At 38.6% G+C, this 11,191-nt stretch overlaps 3 protein-coding genes across 3 annotated transcripts; all 3 read left to right on the forward strand.

Annotated features, from left to right (window-relative positions):
• Nucleotides 1–3,485: 3,485 nt before the first annotated feature.
• Nucleotides 3,486–3,890, forward strand: LOC130818406 (uncharacterized). The gene has a single exon (XM_057684575.1). The coding sequence runs from the start codon at nucleotides 3,486–3,488 to the stop codon at nucleotides 3,888–3,890; it is 405 nt and encodes a 134-aa protein (XP_057540558.1).
• Nucleotides 3,891–4,497: 607 nt separating this feature from the next.
• On the forward strand, nucleotides 4,498–9,327 carry LOC130818881 (GCN5-related N-acetyltransferase 3, chloroplastic). The gene is made up of 6 exons (XM_057685134.1): nucleotides 4,498–4,834; nucleotides 6,056–6,128; nucleotides 6,540–8,114; nucleotides 8,702–8,760; nucleotides 8,884–8,940; nucleotides 9,011–9,327. The coding sequence occupies exons 3-6, from the start codon at nucleotides 7,683–7,685 to the stop codon at nucleotides 9,117–9,119; spliced, it is 657 nt and encodes a 218-aa protein (XP_057541117.1). The 5' UTR covers nucleotides 4,498–4,834; nucleotides 6,056–6,128; nucleotides 6,540–7,682; the 3' UTR covers nucleotides 9,120–9,327.
• A 48-nt stretch (nucleotides 9,328–9,375) lies between these two features.
• Nucleotides 9,376–11,165, forward strand: LOC130818880 (protein SRC2 homolog). Its single transcript, XM_057685133.1, has 3 exons — nucleotides 9,376–9,515; nucleotides 9,642–10,135; nucleotides 10,304–11,165. Exons 2-3 carry the CDS (start codon nucleotides 9,652–9,654, stop codon nucleotides 10,870–10,872), a joined length of 1,053 nt encoding a protein of 350 aa, XP_057541116.1. The 5' UTR covers nucleotides 9,376–9,515; nucleotides 9,642–9,651; the 3' UTR covers nucleotides 10,873–11,165.
• The last annotated feature ends 26 nt before the right edge of the window (nucleotides 11,166–11,191 follow it).

An 11,191-nucleotide genomic window follows, 5' to 3' on the forward strand; every position in this document is an offset into this window, starting at 1 on the left:
CCTGACCGGTGACGCCGATACTTGGTGGGTCACACATAGAGATGCTCTTCTATCAGCTCCTACCGCAGCTACATCGGAGCACCCTTCTACCGTACCTCCTCTTCCCTGGAGCTTGTTTGTGTCAGCGCTTCGCGACGAGTTCTTTCCTCTACATCTTCAGCGAAGAATGTTCGATGAGTACTCTCGACTTACGCAGGGAACCCAGATTGTTCACCAGTACTACATTCGATTTATGGAATTAGCTAAGTACGTGGATGATATGAAGATTGGGGAGAGATTCAGGGCTCAGAGGTTCTTATCAGGGTTAAGTCTGGACATCCGGGAACGTATGAGGAACCTGGGACATGAACATGTTAGGGATGTGTATCACGATGCCTGTGAGGCTGAACGCCTATGGGATGAGCGGAAGGCCACTCAAGGGCTGAAGCGACGCATAGAGGACACTCAGGATATATTACAAAACTTTGGGGGTAGACGATTTCTAAAACCTACACAGTCCCACCGAGAGCCAAGATCTAGTTTCGGGAGATCAACCTTGAGCACTCCTCAGAGTAGTAAGAACATAGAGTGTTACCATTGCGGGAAGAAGGGTCACAAGAGGGTTGACTGCTACAAGTACATACGTGAGCAAGGTTTAAGGGGTACACCGCAAGGTCCAGCGCAGAAGCCGACCGATAGTCAAGCTGGTGTGACTCAGGATAGAAGACAGGGTCGACCGCAGGCACCTTTTGGACGTGGTTCGCAGAGTCAAGGGTCTGTTATGGGAAGTTCATCTAGACCATCTGTCGACACACCAGTTAGCGGCACCAAGACCACAGGGAAGCTTATGACTCTCAAGAGAGATGAAGCAGAGGATAAACCAGGAGTTATTACGGGTACGTTCTTAGTCAACAAAAAACCTGCATATGTTTTATTTGATTCGGGAGCATCTCATTCTTTTGTTGCATCTTCGTATGTATCAAAGTTGCATTTGCCTAATTCGTTTGAGATAAATAGTGAGTTTATACAACCATCGGGCGAGAGAATCTTATGTCAGCGAGTGTGCAAGGATATAGCTTTAAACTTCATGGGAATGAATTTACGCGTAGATTTGATAGAGTTTCCTTTAGATAATTTTGATGTTATCTTGGGTATGGATTGGTTGAGGAAGTACAAGGCAAGTATTGATTGTTGGATGAAGAAGGTAGCTATACGAGGACCTAAAGGGCAGAAAGTGATTTTTAAGGGTTTTGTGCCAAAGAATCACACTAAGATCATATCTGTTATCAAACTGAAAACATATTTGAGGAAGAATTACCCGATGATTCTATGTCACGTAGTAGACACAACGATGAGCATACCCGAGATAGGAGAGATATGTGTAGTACGTGAGTTTGAGGATGTTTTTCCTTCTGAGATACCTGGATTACCACCTCCGAGAGCAGTTGATTTGACGATTGATTTTGTACCGGGCACGAGTCCTATATCTAAGGCTCCATATCGCATGGCACCTAGAGAAACAGTAGAGTTAAAGGTGCAACTACAAGAATTGTTAGACAAGGGTTATATACGCCCAAGCGTGTCTCCTTGGGGCGCACCCGTTCTCTTTGTTAAGAAGAAAGATGGATCCTTTAGGTTATGTGTAGATTATCGAGAGCTCAACCGGGAAACTGTGAAGAACAAATATCCTCTTCCTAGGATAGATGACCTGTTCGATCAGCTCAGAGGTGCATCGGTGTTCTCTAAGATCGATTTGAGGTCTGACTATCATCAGCTGAACATCTCGCCAAAGGATATTCCTAAGACAGCCTTAAGGACACGATATGGGCATTATGAGTTTACGGTTATGCCCTTTGGTTTAACCAACGCACCGGCGGCATTCATGGCCCTCATGAACAACATCTTTACCCCGTATCTTGATCAGTTCGTTGTAATATTCATCGATGATATTTTAGTTTATTCCAAGGACGAGGATCAGCATGCCGAACATTTGAGGATCGTATTACAGACCTTGAGAGAGCATAAGTTGTATGCCAAATTCTCAAAGTGCGAATTTTGGCTACGCAAGGTTTCTTTTCTTGGGCACATAGTGTCTAGTGAGGGTATATCGGTAGACCCGGCGAAGGTGGAGGCGATTTCGACTTGGGCCATACCAAAGAACGTGTCTGAAGTTCGAAGTTTCTTCGGTTTGGCGGGGTATTACCGAAGATTTGTACGCGACTTTTCCAAGATTGCGCGACCGTTAACGCAGTTGACCAGAAAAGATATACGTTTTGTTTGGGATGAACAGTGCGATGAAGCTTTCAGGATTCTCAAGACACGACTGACTTCTGCACCTATCTTAGCATTACCTGATGGAGAGTCAGAATTTGAGTTGTACACTGATGCGTCGAAGAATGGTTTGGGGTGTGTGTTGATGCAAAAAGGGCGCGTCATTGCGTATGCTTCACGGCAACTAAAGACCCACGAGATTAACTATCCGACACATGACATGGAGTTAGTTGCAGTAGTCTTTGCTCTCAAGATATGGAGACACTATCTGTATGGTACTAATTTTAAGGTCTTGTCTGATCACAAAAGTCTGAAGTACATATTCACCCAGAGGAAGTTGAATATGAGGCAACGGCGATGGCTAGAGCTGATTTCAGATTACAATCTGGAGATCCGATACCATGAGGGAAAAGCTAATGTTGTCGCTGATGCTTTGAGTCGGAAAGCTGTACATAGTTTATGTAATGCCTTAGCTAGAGTGTGTTTAAGAGAGGAAATCGAGGAAATGGGTATCGAGATAGTAGAGCATGGGGCAGTGGCGACGATGATGGAGGTGACATCTGATTTGTTTGAGGAGATAAGGATGAAACAGACTGAAGATATACATCTGATTGAGAAGGCTTCCATAGTGGTAGAAACACCTGACCCACATTTTAGTATTCATGAGGATGACAGTTTGCGATACGACTATAGATGGTGTGTGCCTTATGATTCCGACCTACGTACTCGCATTCTGAGAGAGGCGCATAGTTCATGTTTCTCCACACATCCGGGCACGGACAAGATGTATCAAGATCTCAAGAGAACGTTTTGGTGGCATGGTATGAAAAAGGATGTTGCTAATTTTGTTGCCAAATGCTTAACCTGCCAGAAGGTCAAGATAGATCACCGTCGACCTCAAGGTTTACTTCACCTGTTACCGATACCCGAATGGAAATGGGAATCGATATCTATGGATTTTGTGTGTGGACTACCGAGGACTACGAAGGGCAACAATATGATTTGGGTCGTAGTTGATCGATTGACAAAATCAGCACATTTCATTCCGATGAAGGACACCTGGAACAAGCATCAGTTGGCTTTAGCATAACGACAGCAAGTGGTGAGACATCACGGAGTCCCACGAGACATAACCTCAGATAGAGATGCTTGGTTCTTGTCTAATTTTTGGAAAAAGTTACAGGATTCTTTGGGTACTGAACTGAGAATGAGCACAGCGTTTCACCCAGCTACAGATGGACAGACAGAGCGAACGATACAGACGCTTGAGGTTTGGGAAGAAAGGTAAGCTCAGTCCAAGATTCATTGGACCCTACGAGATCCTTGAACGCATAGGCGAGGTCGCATATCGACTTGCGTTACCTGCGACTATTGATAGAGTGCATGATGTGTTTCACGTATCTCAATTAAGGCAGTACATCTGGGATGACTCACACGTTCTTCAACCCGGAAAATTAACCTTGGATGACACCTTGCAGTATGAAGAGACTCCCGTTCAGATTCTAGATAAGAAGACGCGTGATACTCGTCGAGGTAGTGTAGCACTTGTGAAAGTGCTATGGTCTAATCACGTTACCGAAGAAGCCACGTGGGAGGCAGAAGATGTCATGAGACGCAATTATCCTTGGTTATTTGCTTAGGTATTTATATTTTTATCGTTTTATATGTATTGCATCTCGTTAGTCTTATAAAGTTAAGTTCGAGGACGAACTTCATTCTAAGTTGGGTAGAATCATAACATTTCAAAATAATATTAAGTTTTAGCAATGCTAAGCCTTAAAATTTTGATTAGTTCGCATAGTTGTATGAGTTATATAGATTCTTTCAATGCATAAGTATGAGTAATTGGGTAACATAGTCTTATGATATGTATGATAGCTGGATATTTGAGTTTGTGCTTGAGACTTGACTTAACTTCGAGGACGAAGTTCTTCTTAAGTTGGGTAGAATGTGACATTCGGGAATTTAAAATAAATAAAATCATTTTCAGCTTTTAACTAATTAGAAAATTACCATGAATTAATTGAGTTAAGTAGATAATAATAATAATAATAATAATAATAATAATAATAATAATAATAATATATATATATATATATATATATATATATATATATATATATATATATATATATATATATATATATACATATATATATATATATATATATATATATATATATACATATATATATATATATATATATATATATATATATATATATAATTAAAAATTATATACCCAAACCCCCCAAATCAGAAACCCAATTCCCATTTCCCTTCCCGTCCCCTTCTCCTAAACCGACATTCCTTTCCCCGTTTCCCTTTCCCTTCCTTCTTCCTCGAGCAATCAGCAGCACCATCAACATCTTCACCGCTTTCCTCCTTCTTCTGAAATTTCGAGTGCCTTCAAGCAAGATTCATCATCTTCTTGTTGATTCAACTGGTCCTTCTCGTTTTCCTTTTCTCTGGGCAGCAAAATCAAGTGGCGGCTTTCACCGAACACGAACACCACTTCTCACGGTGGTTCTACAACCATTACCGGTGTTCCTCTTCTTGTATTTGTTGGTGTAAACAAACTAAGGTATTAAATCTCTTAATTTCTATGTGTAATTTCATTTTACTCATCTTTAATAACCGATTTTCTTCTCAAATTTTCGAACCCTAGCTATCTCTAATCGGAAATTACATGTAAAATCAATATATATTTGTAGAATTTATTCCATTAAAGTAAAAATTAGCAATATAGAAATCGAACCTTTTCTAGTCTTATACCCGGTTCTTTGAATTGGGGAAAATAAGTAGAGTTTAGTCTTGTTGTTTAAGCATCGAAAATTCAAGAAACTGATATCAATTTTGTAGCTGGTTATGGTGGTGTTCTTTGCTGTTTAGTAAACAGAAGGCAAACCCTTCTTGATTTCTTTTCTCTGTTTTCTCAGTGTTGATGTTCGATTCATATGAGATTGATTTCATTGGAATACTTTCATTAGCATGCTCCTTTACCATGTATTAAGCTCTAATTTTGATGAATCTTGAGTTTATATAGTTAATTGGATGAGTTATGTTGATTGGGAATATTAGCTGGATATGAGATACTGGATAATTATATTAGGAATTAGGAATTTGTGGCAAATAATGATGATGATGATGATGTCTTGATTCTGGTTGGGTTAATGAACTTCTCACGTAAATGTTAGCTGTTCATGGAGGTTTTGATAATGATGATGACAAGTAATTGAGTAAAGAGATACTCTTAGGTGATATATTAGATGTTTGTTGATTTGAGAACTTGTTATGGGTATTATGTTGATTGATAGATTTGGGTGAAGTTGAGATTAATCATTTTGGACTTGTGGATTGTAGATTAGAATACTTATCTTTGTGGTTAAATGTGCATATTGGAAAATAAGGGTTGTGGATAAATAATGTTAAATATAGGTCGAGACATATATGAATGTGGTGAAATATTGGATAATCGGGGTTCTTGATTTAATTATATGATTCTTAAAAGTATTGGTAATGATGAGTTAAAATGTCTATCTTTTTGTAGTAGTTGGAATTACAAAGGAAACTAAGGAAGTTATAGACGTTGTTAATCTTGAAGAAAAATTGACACTTATAGGTCGTGATTATAAAATCTTGGTGGAAAATCGGGAGATTAGAATAGAACATATGAGATTTAAATGATTCGAAATATTAGAATAGCTATTGGATCTATGCATTGTTAGGAAGAGTAGTAATGAGTTAAATAAACCTAGCTGTAGTATCGTATGCGTTGTTGTGATGCTATGTTGTTATGCTTCAGGAGGCGACTTTATCGAAGAGCCCTTCTAATAATCGCGGGGTAGCAGACTTAGCCTCTTGAAGCGTTCTTTTAGGTGAGTAGTAATAGTCCCTTAAAAGGGGTCTGGCCAGGCTACCATTTGTAAAATGTTTATTTAAAGTTTCTGAAATTTATATGAATGTGATAAATGTTTATGAATGATTATGCTGATATTGATATGGTCAATGGATCGGGCTTGCGGGCTGGTCATTGACAGAGTTGAGGAACATGGTTCCCTACTCCCTATTTTGAAGCGAATTGTCATTGAGATATTGACTAGCTTCACCCGAGAGAGACATAGCCTTAGAGCTATGGATGTTCCTCTCAACTAGACTCCCTGTGCGCACATAGATCTAGGAAACTGATGTTGCTTTTAAACCATTGTTTTGAATTGATGTGTTTAATTGTTTTGGATTGTTGCTTTTCACTCAGTTTAATCTGATTCCTTGTTGTTTCCATCTTTTAGCTGATAACAGATCGGATCCGATCGGGAATAATCGGGTTAGCAATGTTGATGAGAGTGCTAAGGATGTCCCTTTGAACTGAGGCCGTGGAAGCTTATAGTTTGTATTAGGAATTTTTTTAATGTATATTAGTTCTGATTATGTTGATTATAATGGACTCGTAGTGAGTTGTATGGTTACTTTATGTATAGATTAGATATTTGGTTTGAGATTTAGATGTGATGGATTCGTTATAGAGCTGGTGATTCCTTCGCCCAGGTTTTGGGATATGATTTAAGTTACTTGGGATATAATCCCCGTGACGACCCTGTTTATCCAGCCAACAGTAAGCTGGGTTGTTACAGTGGGGTGGGGCTATGGTCGTGGAGTTGGTGGAAGGTTGAGATATGTGGTAAAAGGATGGTAATATAAGAGGTTTTTTTGACAATATGTTGACCAATAATTATAAGTCACTTATAGTTAGAGGATGTCCAAAGGAAATCCCCCTCAAAGGTTATGTTATTAATGGTAAATCAATAGTTAGTACTATTATTGTTTGAAAAATTTTAAAGTTTGTGTTATTTATAGTTAGTCAACAGATCATCTAAAATTATTAACTTTAATTTTTTAGTAATATGTAGGCAATTTAGTATTCTTTTGAGAGGCTAAGTTCAAGCCTTTTTTTTTTCTTTTCTTTTGGTTAATTAATTGATTTTGTTATTCACTTTTTTATTGACTTAATAATTATGTTTGCTATCTTTTTTAAAAATTATTTAAATAATAATTGACATGCAATGAATTAGATAAGACTGATCAAAGATATATTATACTTAAAAAAAAATAAAATAATTGCTAAACCTTTGAGCCAACCCGTCAAACTTGCTCCTAACCCGTTTAGAACCACCAAGAAACCGCTTCAAACCGAACTGAAACCGTCTATCAACGGCCAAAATTTAGTTCTACACTTCTACTTTTGTGAAACCGGAACAAGAACATACACTCAAACCTAAAACTACAGCAGAAGAAAAGAATCTCACTATAAAGGTGAACATGACATGAGTGATAATGAAAATATGAAATTAGTTCATGACCCATCACCAATTCCTCACCACAAAACTAAACTCAAAATCTGGATGTTTTTGTTTTGTTCTTTGAAATGAAAAGAAATGGCAATTGTAATTAGATCGATAAACAAATTCATCTTCCAAGCATCATGTAGCAGCAACAATGGTGTTGGCAACAAAGTTAAAAAACAACCACCAATCTTTGTATCCACAAACCCATCAAACATTAACATTCATGCTCTCTCAAAACTCTATTGTGCTTGCAATCACTCCCCTCATCGTTTCTCCGCGGCAATCGAGGACATTGACGCCGGAAAACTGGGCATCGCAATCTCTCACAGCTCCGTTGTAGTGTCCGTGTTTGCTTCCGTTACTGACTGCGATGAAGGTGGCGTGGAGGAGAAAGAAAAGGGTTTGTTGGGAAGAATTCTGCCGGCCGCACTAGTAGGCGTGCCGGCCGAGAATGGTGAATTGGTTGGGTTTGGAAGGGCAGCTTCTGATCAGGCCTTAACTGCTTCCATTTACGATGTCATGGTCAGTTTCACTCTCTTTTTAGAATTGTGCTGTGAACGTTGCAATATTGTGATCAATACTCAATCTGCCAAATTGTTTTGCCAAATCATAACAAGAACATTGTTTGAAAAAGCTATAAAATGTTAGCACTTTGGACATAAAGTACTCTTGAGCATCAATTTGCTTTAATGTTACAATTCAAATTTTGTGTGTAATTTTTTGAGTCCAATTTGTTTTAATGTTACAATTCAACTGTTAAATGTTGGTTCTTTCACCCAATATACCTAGTAAGAAATCTGTTTATCATAGACTTCGTCGGGAGAATATATGTTTGGGATGAATATTAAATTGAGGGTGTGGTTGGATTGGAGGTAATGAATTGAGATGCAAGAGAAAATATGAAAAAGAATAGAGATGGTGGTAAATGGAATGAGATAGTGATAATGATAGTGTAAGGTGGAGGTATGGAGGGGAGCTCTTGTAACTTTTTTGGGGGGTATGTTTTTTTCTTAAGGGTAATGTTGAATTCCTAAATTGATTGTAATAATTCTCAATCTTATGAGTTTTTTCAAATTTAACTCCTCATTTGTCTATTTAGTGATTTTCAGGTCCTTCCTTCTTTGCGACGATTGGGAATTGGTAGGATGATTGTTCAAAGAATCATCAGGTGGATTCATTGTCCTTACCTTTCCTCATTCTATCCCAACTATCGTTGCAAGAGAGCTAGTCTGATAAATCCTTTGTGATATTATGATAAAAGATAATCATTTTTACTCTTTTTTCCTTCCAGAAATCTTGTTAGTAAAGGCATTTATGACATATCAGCGCTCTGCACTGAGGAAGAGAGGTATGAACTTACTTGAAAGTTTCTAATCATCAGTCAGATCTGACACGAATCCCTCTGTACACGATTCCAGATTATTCTTCGCAGCATGTGGATTTGGAGATGATATTTTGGGATCAACAACGATGATGTATGCAAAAACTTCTCCCGACAATATTGACAATAACCGGATTATTACATGAGCTGGTCGGAAACTTCTGGTAGCACCACCTCTTAGACTACCATTCCTGTCACGGAAACAACCCCCTGACATTGTTGCTGAAAGTGAATGAATATTCTCTTAAATATGTAGTTCTGTGTAATATTGTTATTCATTGTTGACTGATTTTAGGTTCTTATGTGTCATATGGCAGTTTAATTTCTTAATACACTGCTGAAAGTTTTTTTAGCAATACTGTGAAGTTATAGCTCTCTAGCCCGTCTTTCAAAAAGACGACCTCAAAACAAGAAGTCCGCATTCTTATTTTCACTTTAATTTGTATTAATTGGGCTAATTAGCCCATATATGTAATACGTTTCTCGGAGAGAATAGAGAACAGAAAAAAGATGGGTATTTCTTGATATTCACACTCAATAAAGTAAGTTAGACTTTGTATGATTTGAGAGAACCCCACTTTTATGTCCTTTTGCTATTAACTTTACCCATTTTATTGTAAAAAACCATCAGAGAACATGTTTCTGCAACGGCTCTATTTTTCTTGCAGATAAGCAAACATGATGAAGCAGTCAGGCACTTCTTCAACGGCTAAACTTTTGATTGAGGTCTGTCTAATTTCAGCTCGAGGGCTGCCATACTCTTCGCGTTGGAAGTATCAATGGTACGCCGTTGGTTGGATCGACCCCAACGACAAGTACTGCACCAAGATTGATGCTTCTGGAAACCCAAATCCTGTGTGGAATACCAAGTTCACGACTGTTATCGATACCTCAGAAGTAGAGTTCCAGGATGTAACGTTGAATGTTGAGGTTTACAGCAGGGAACCCCTCTTTCTCCGAGAGAAGCTTCGAGGTACTGCAACTGTTATGTTGAAGGAGTTCTTGGTTAAACACTGCAAGAACTCTGAAGGCTCTAAACAGATGGTCGAAGATGTAGGAAGCTTTCAGTTGAGGAAGAACTCCAATAAACCTCAAGGTTTTATTGATGTTTCTATCAGGATCTTAGAAGAAACTGTTGGGACAAGCTCATTGTTTCATTTAGGTAAGTGCATTTTAATATTTATTTGCCATTCATAACATTTGTTGATAGCAACGTCTGCCGAACATAGTATATTTACTCATTGTTCCTAGGCATCAATCCCTGCTCTTTCATTTACTACTTGGTCACATCTGATGGGATAACATTTGTCACTGTTTCTCTTGTTTGCAGGTAACGAGGACGGATTCAATTTAAGGGACAGCACCAATAGCATTACCGCAACAAGTGATGGAGGGTCATTGCATTCTCACCCAGCCGGACATGTTGAACTGCCATTTCACCAGCCGGGGAATATTCGTCCGCCTGGATCTATCGGAGATCATCCGTATAATCATCCTATGCAATACCCACCAAACTATTCAAACCCTGCTATTGCCGGGTCAAGTAATCCATCCGCCACGTCTGGCCCCAATTACCCAGTAAAGCCAAGTTATCCACCAACCAGTAACCCTGGTTACCCTGCACCTCCATCATACACACCACCTCCACCTCAGCCACCTTCTCATGTTGGTTGTGTGCCCACTTTTCTCCCAGGAATTCATGGTCAACCCTCATCATATATTAACATGCCATCAGGAGCTGGACGGGGTATTGGGCCCGAATTTGGAGCGGGTTTGGGTGCTGGAGCACTAGCTGCTGGTGCTGTGATCTTTGGTGATGATATTATATCTGGATTTCAACTTCCAGCTGTAGGAATGCAAGATGCTAGTCTTCTAATATCAACTGATCCTCCTTTCTGACAAGAACTTAGACTTTTTGAGTTTTTGTGCTGCCCTTTAGATTGTACCGTCAAAAGTATCATCTTGTGAGTTATGAAATGATTAATTTGCGCATAGGGGACTATTTTACAGTTTGAAAACAAGATTAAGCTGCATAAGTAATAGTTCACCAATTTTCTCATCTCATTTATATATTTCATTCTATCTATATTTGTTTTCTGTATTATTTTCCAACTACAAATTAAAATTACTTATTAATTAGAGTTGTATAGGTATCTATTTTGATCATAAATAATTATTCTCCTCATTTTGTCTATTGTCGAGACTTGACTATAGTGTA

The sequence above is a fragment of the Amaranthus tricolor genome, chromosome 7, assembly GCF_026212465.1.
Source record: "Amaranthus tricolor cultivar Red isolate AtriRed21 chromosome 7, ASM2621246v1, whole genome shotgun sequence".
Lineage (NCBI taxonomy): Eukaryota > Viridiplantae > Streptophyta > Magnoliopsida > Caryophyllales > Amaranthaceae > Amaranthus > Amaranthus tricolor.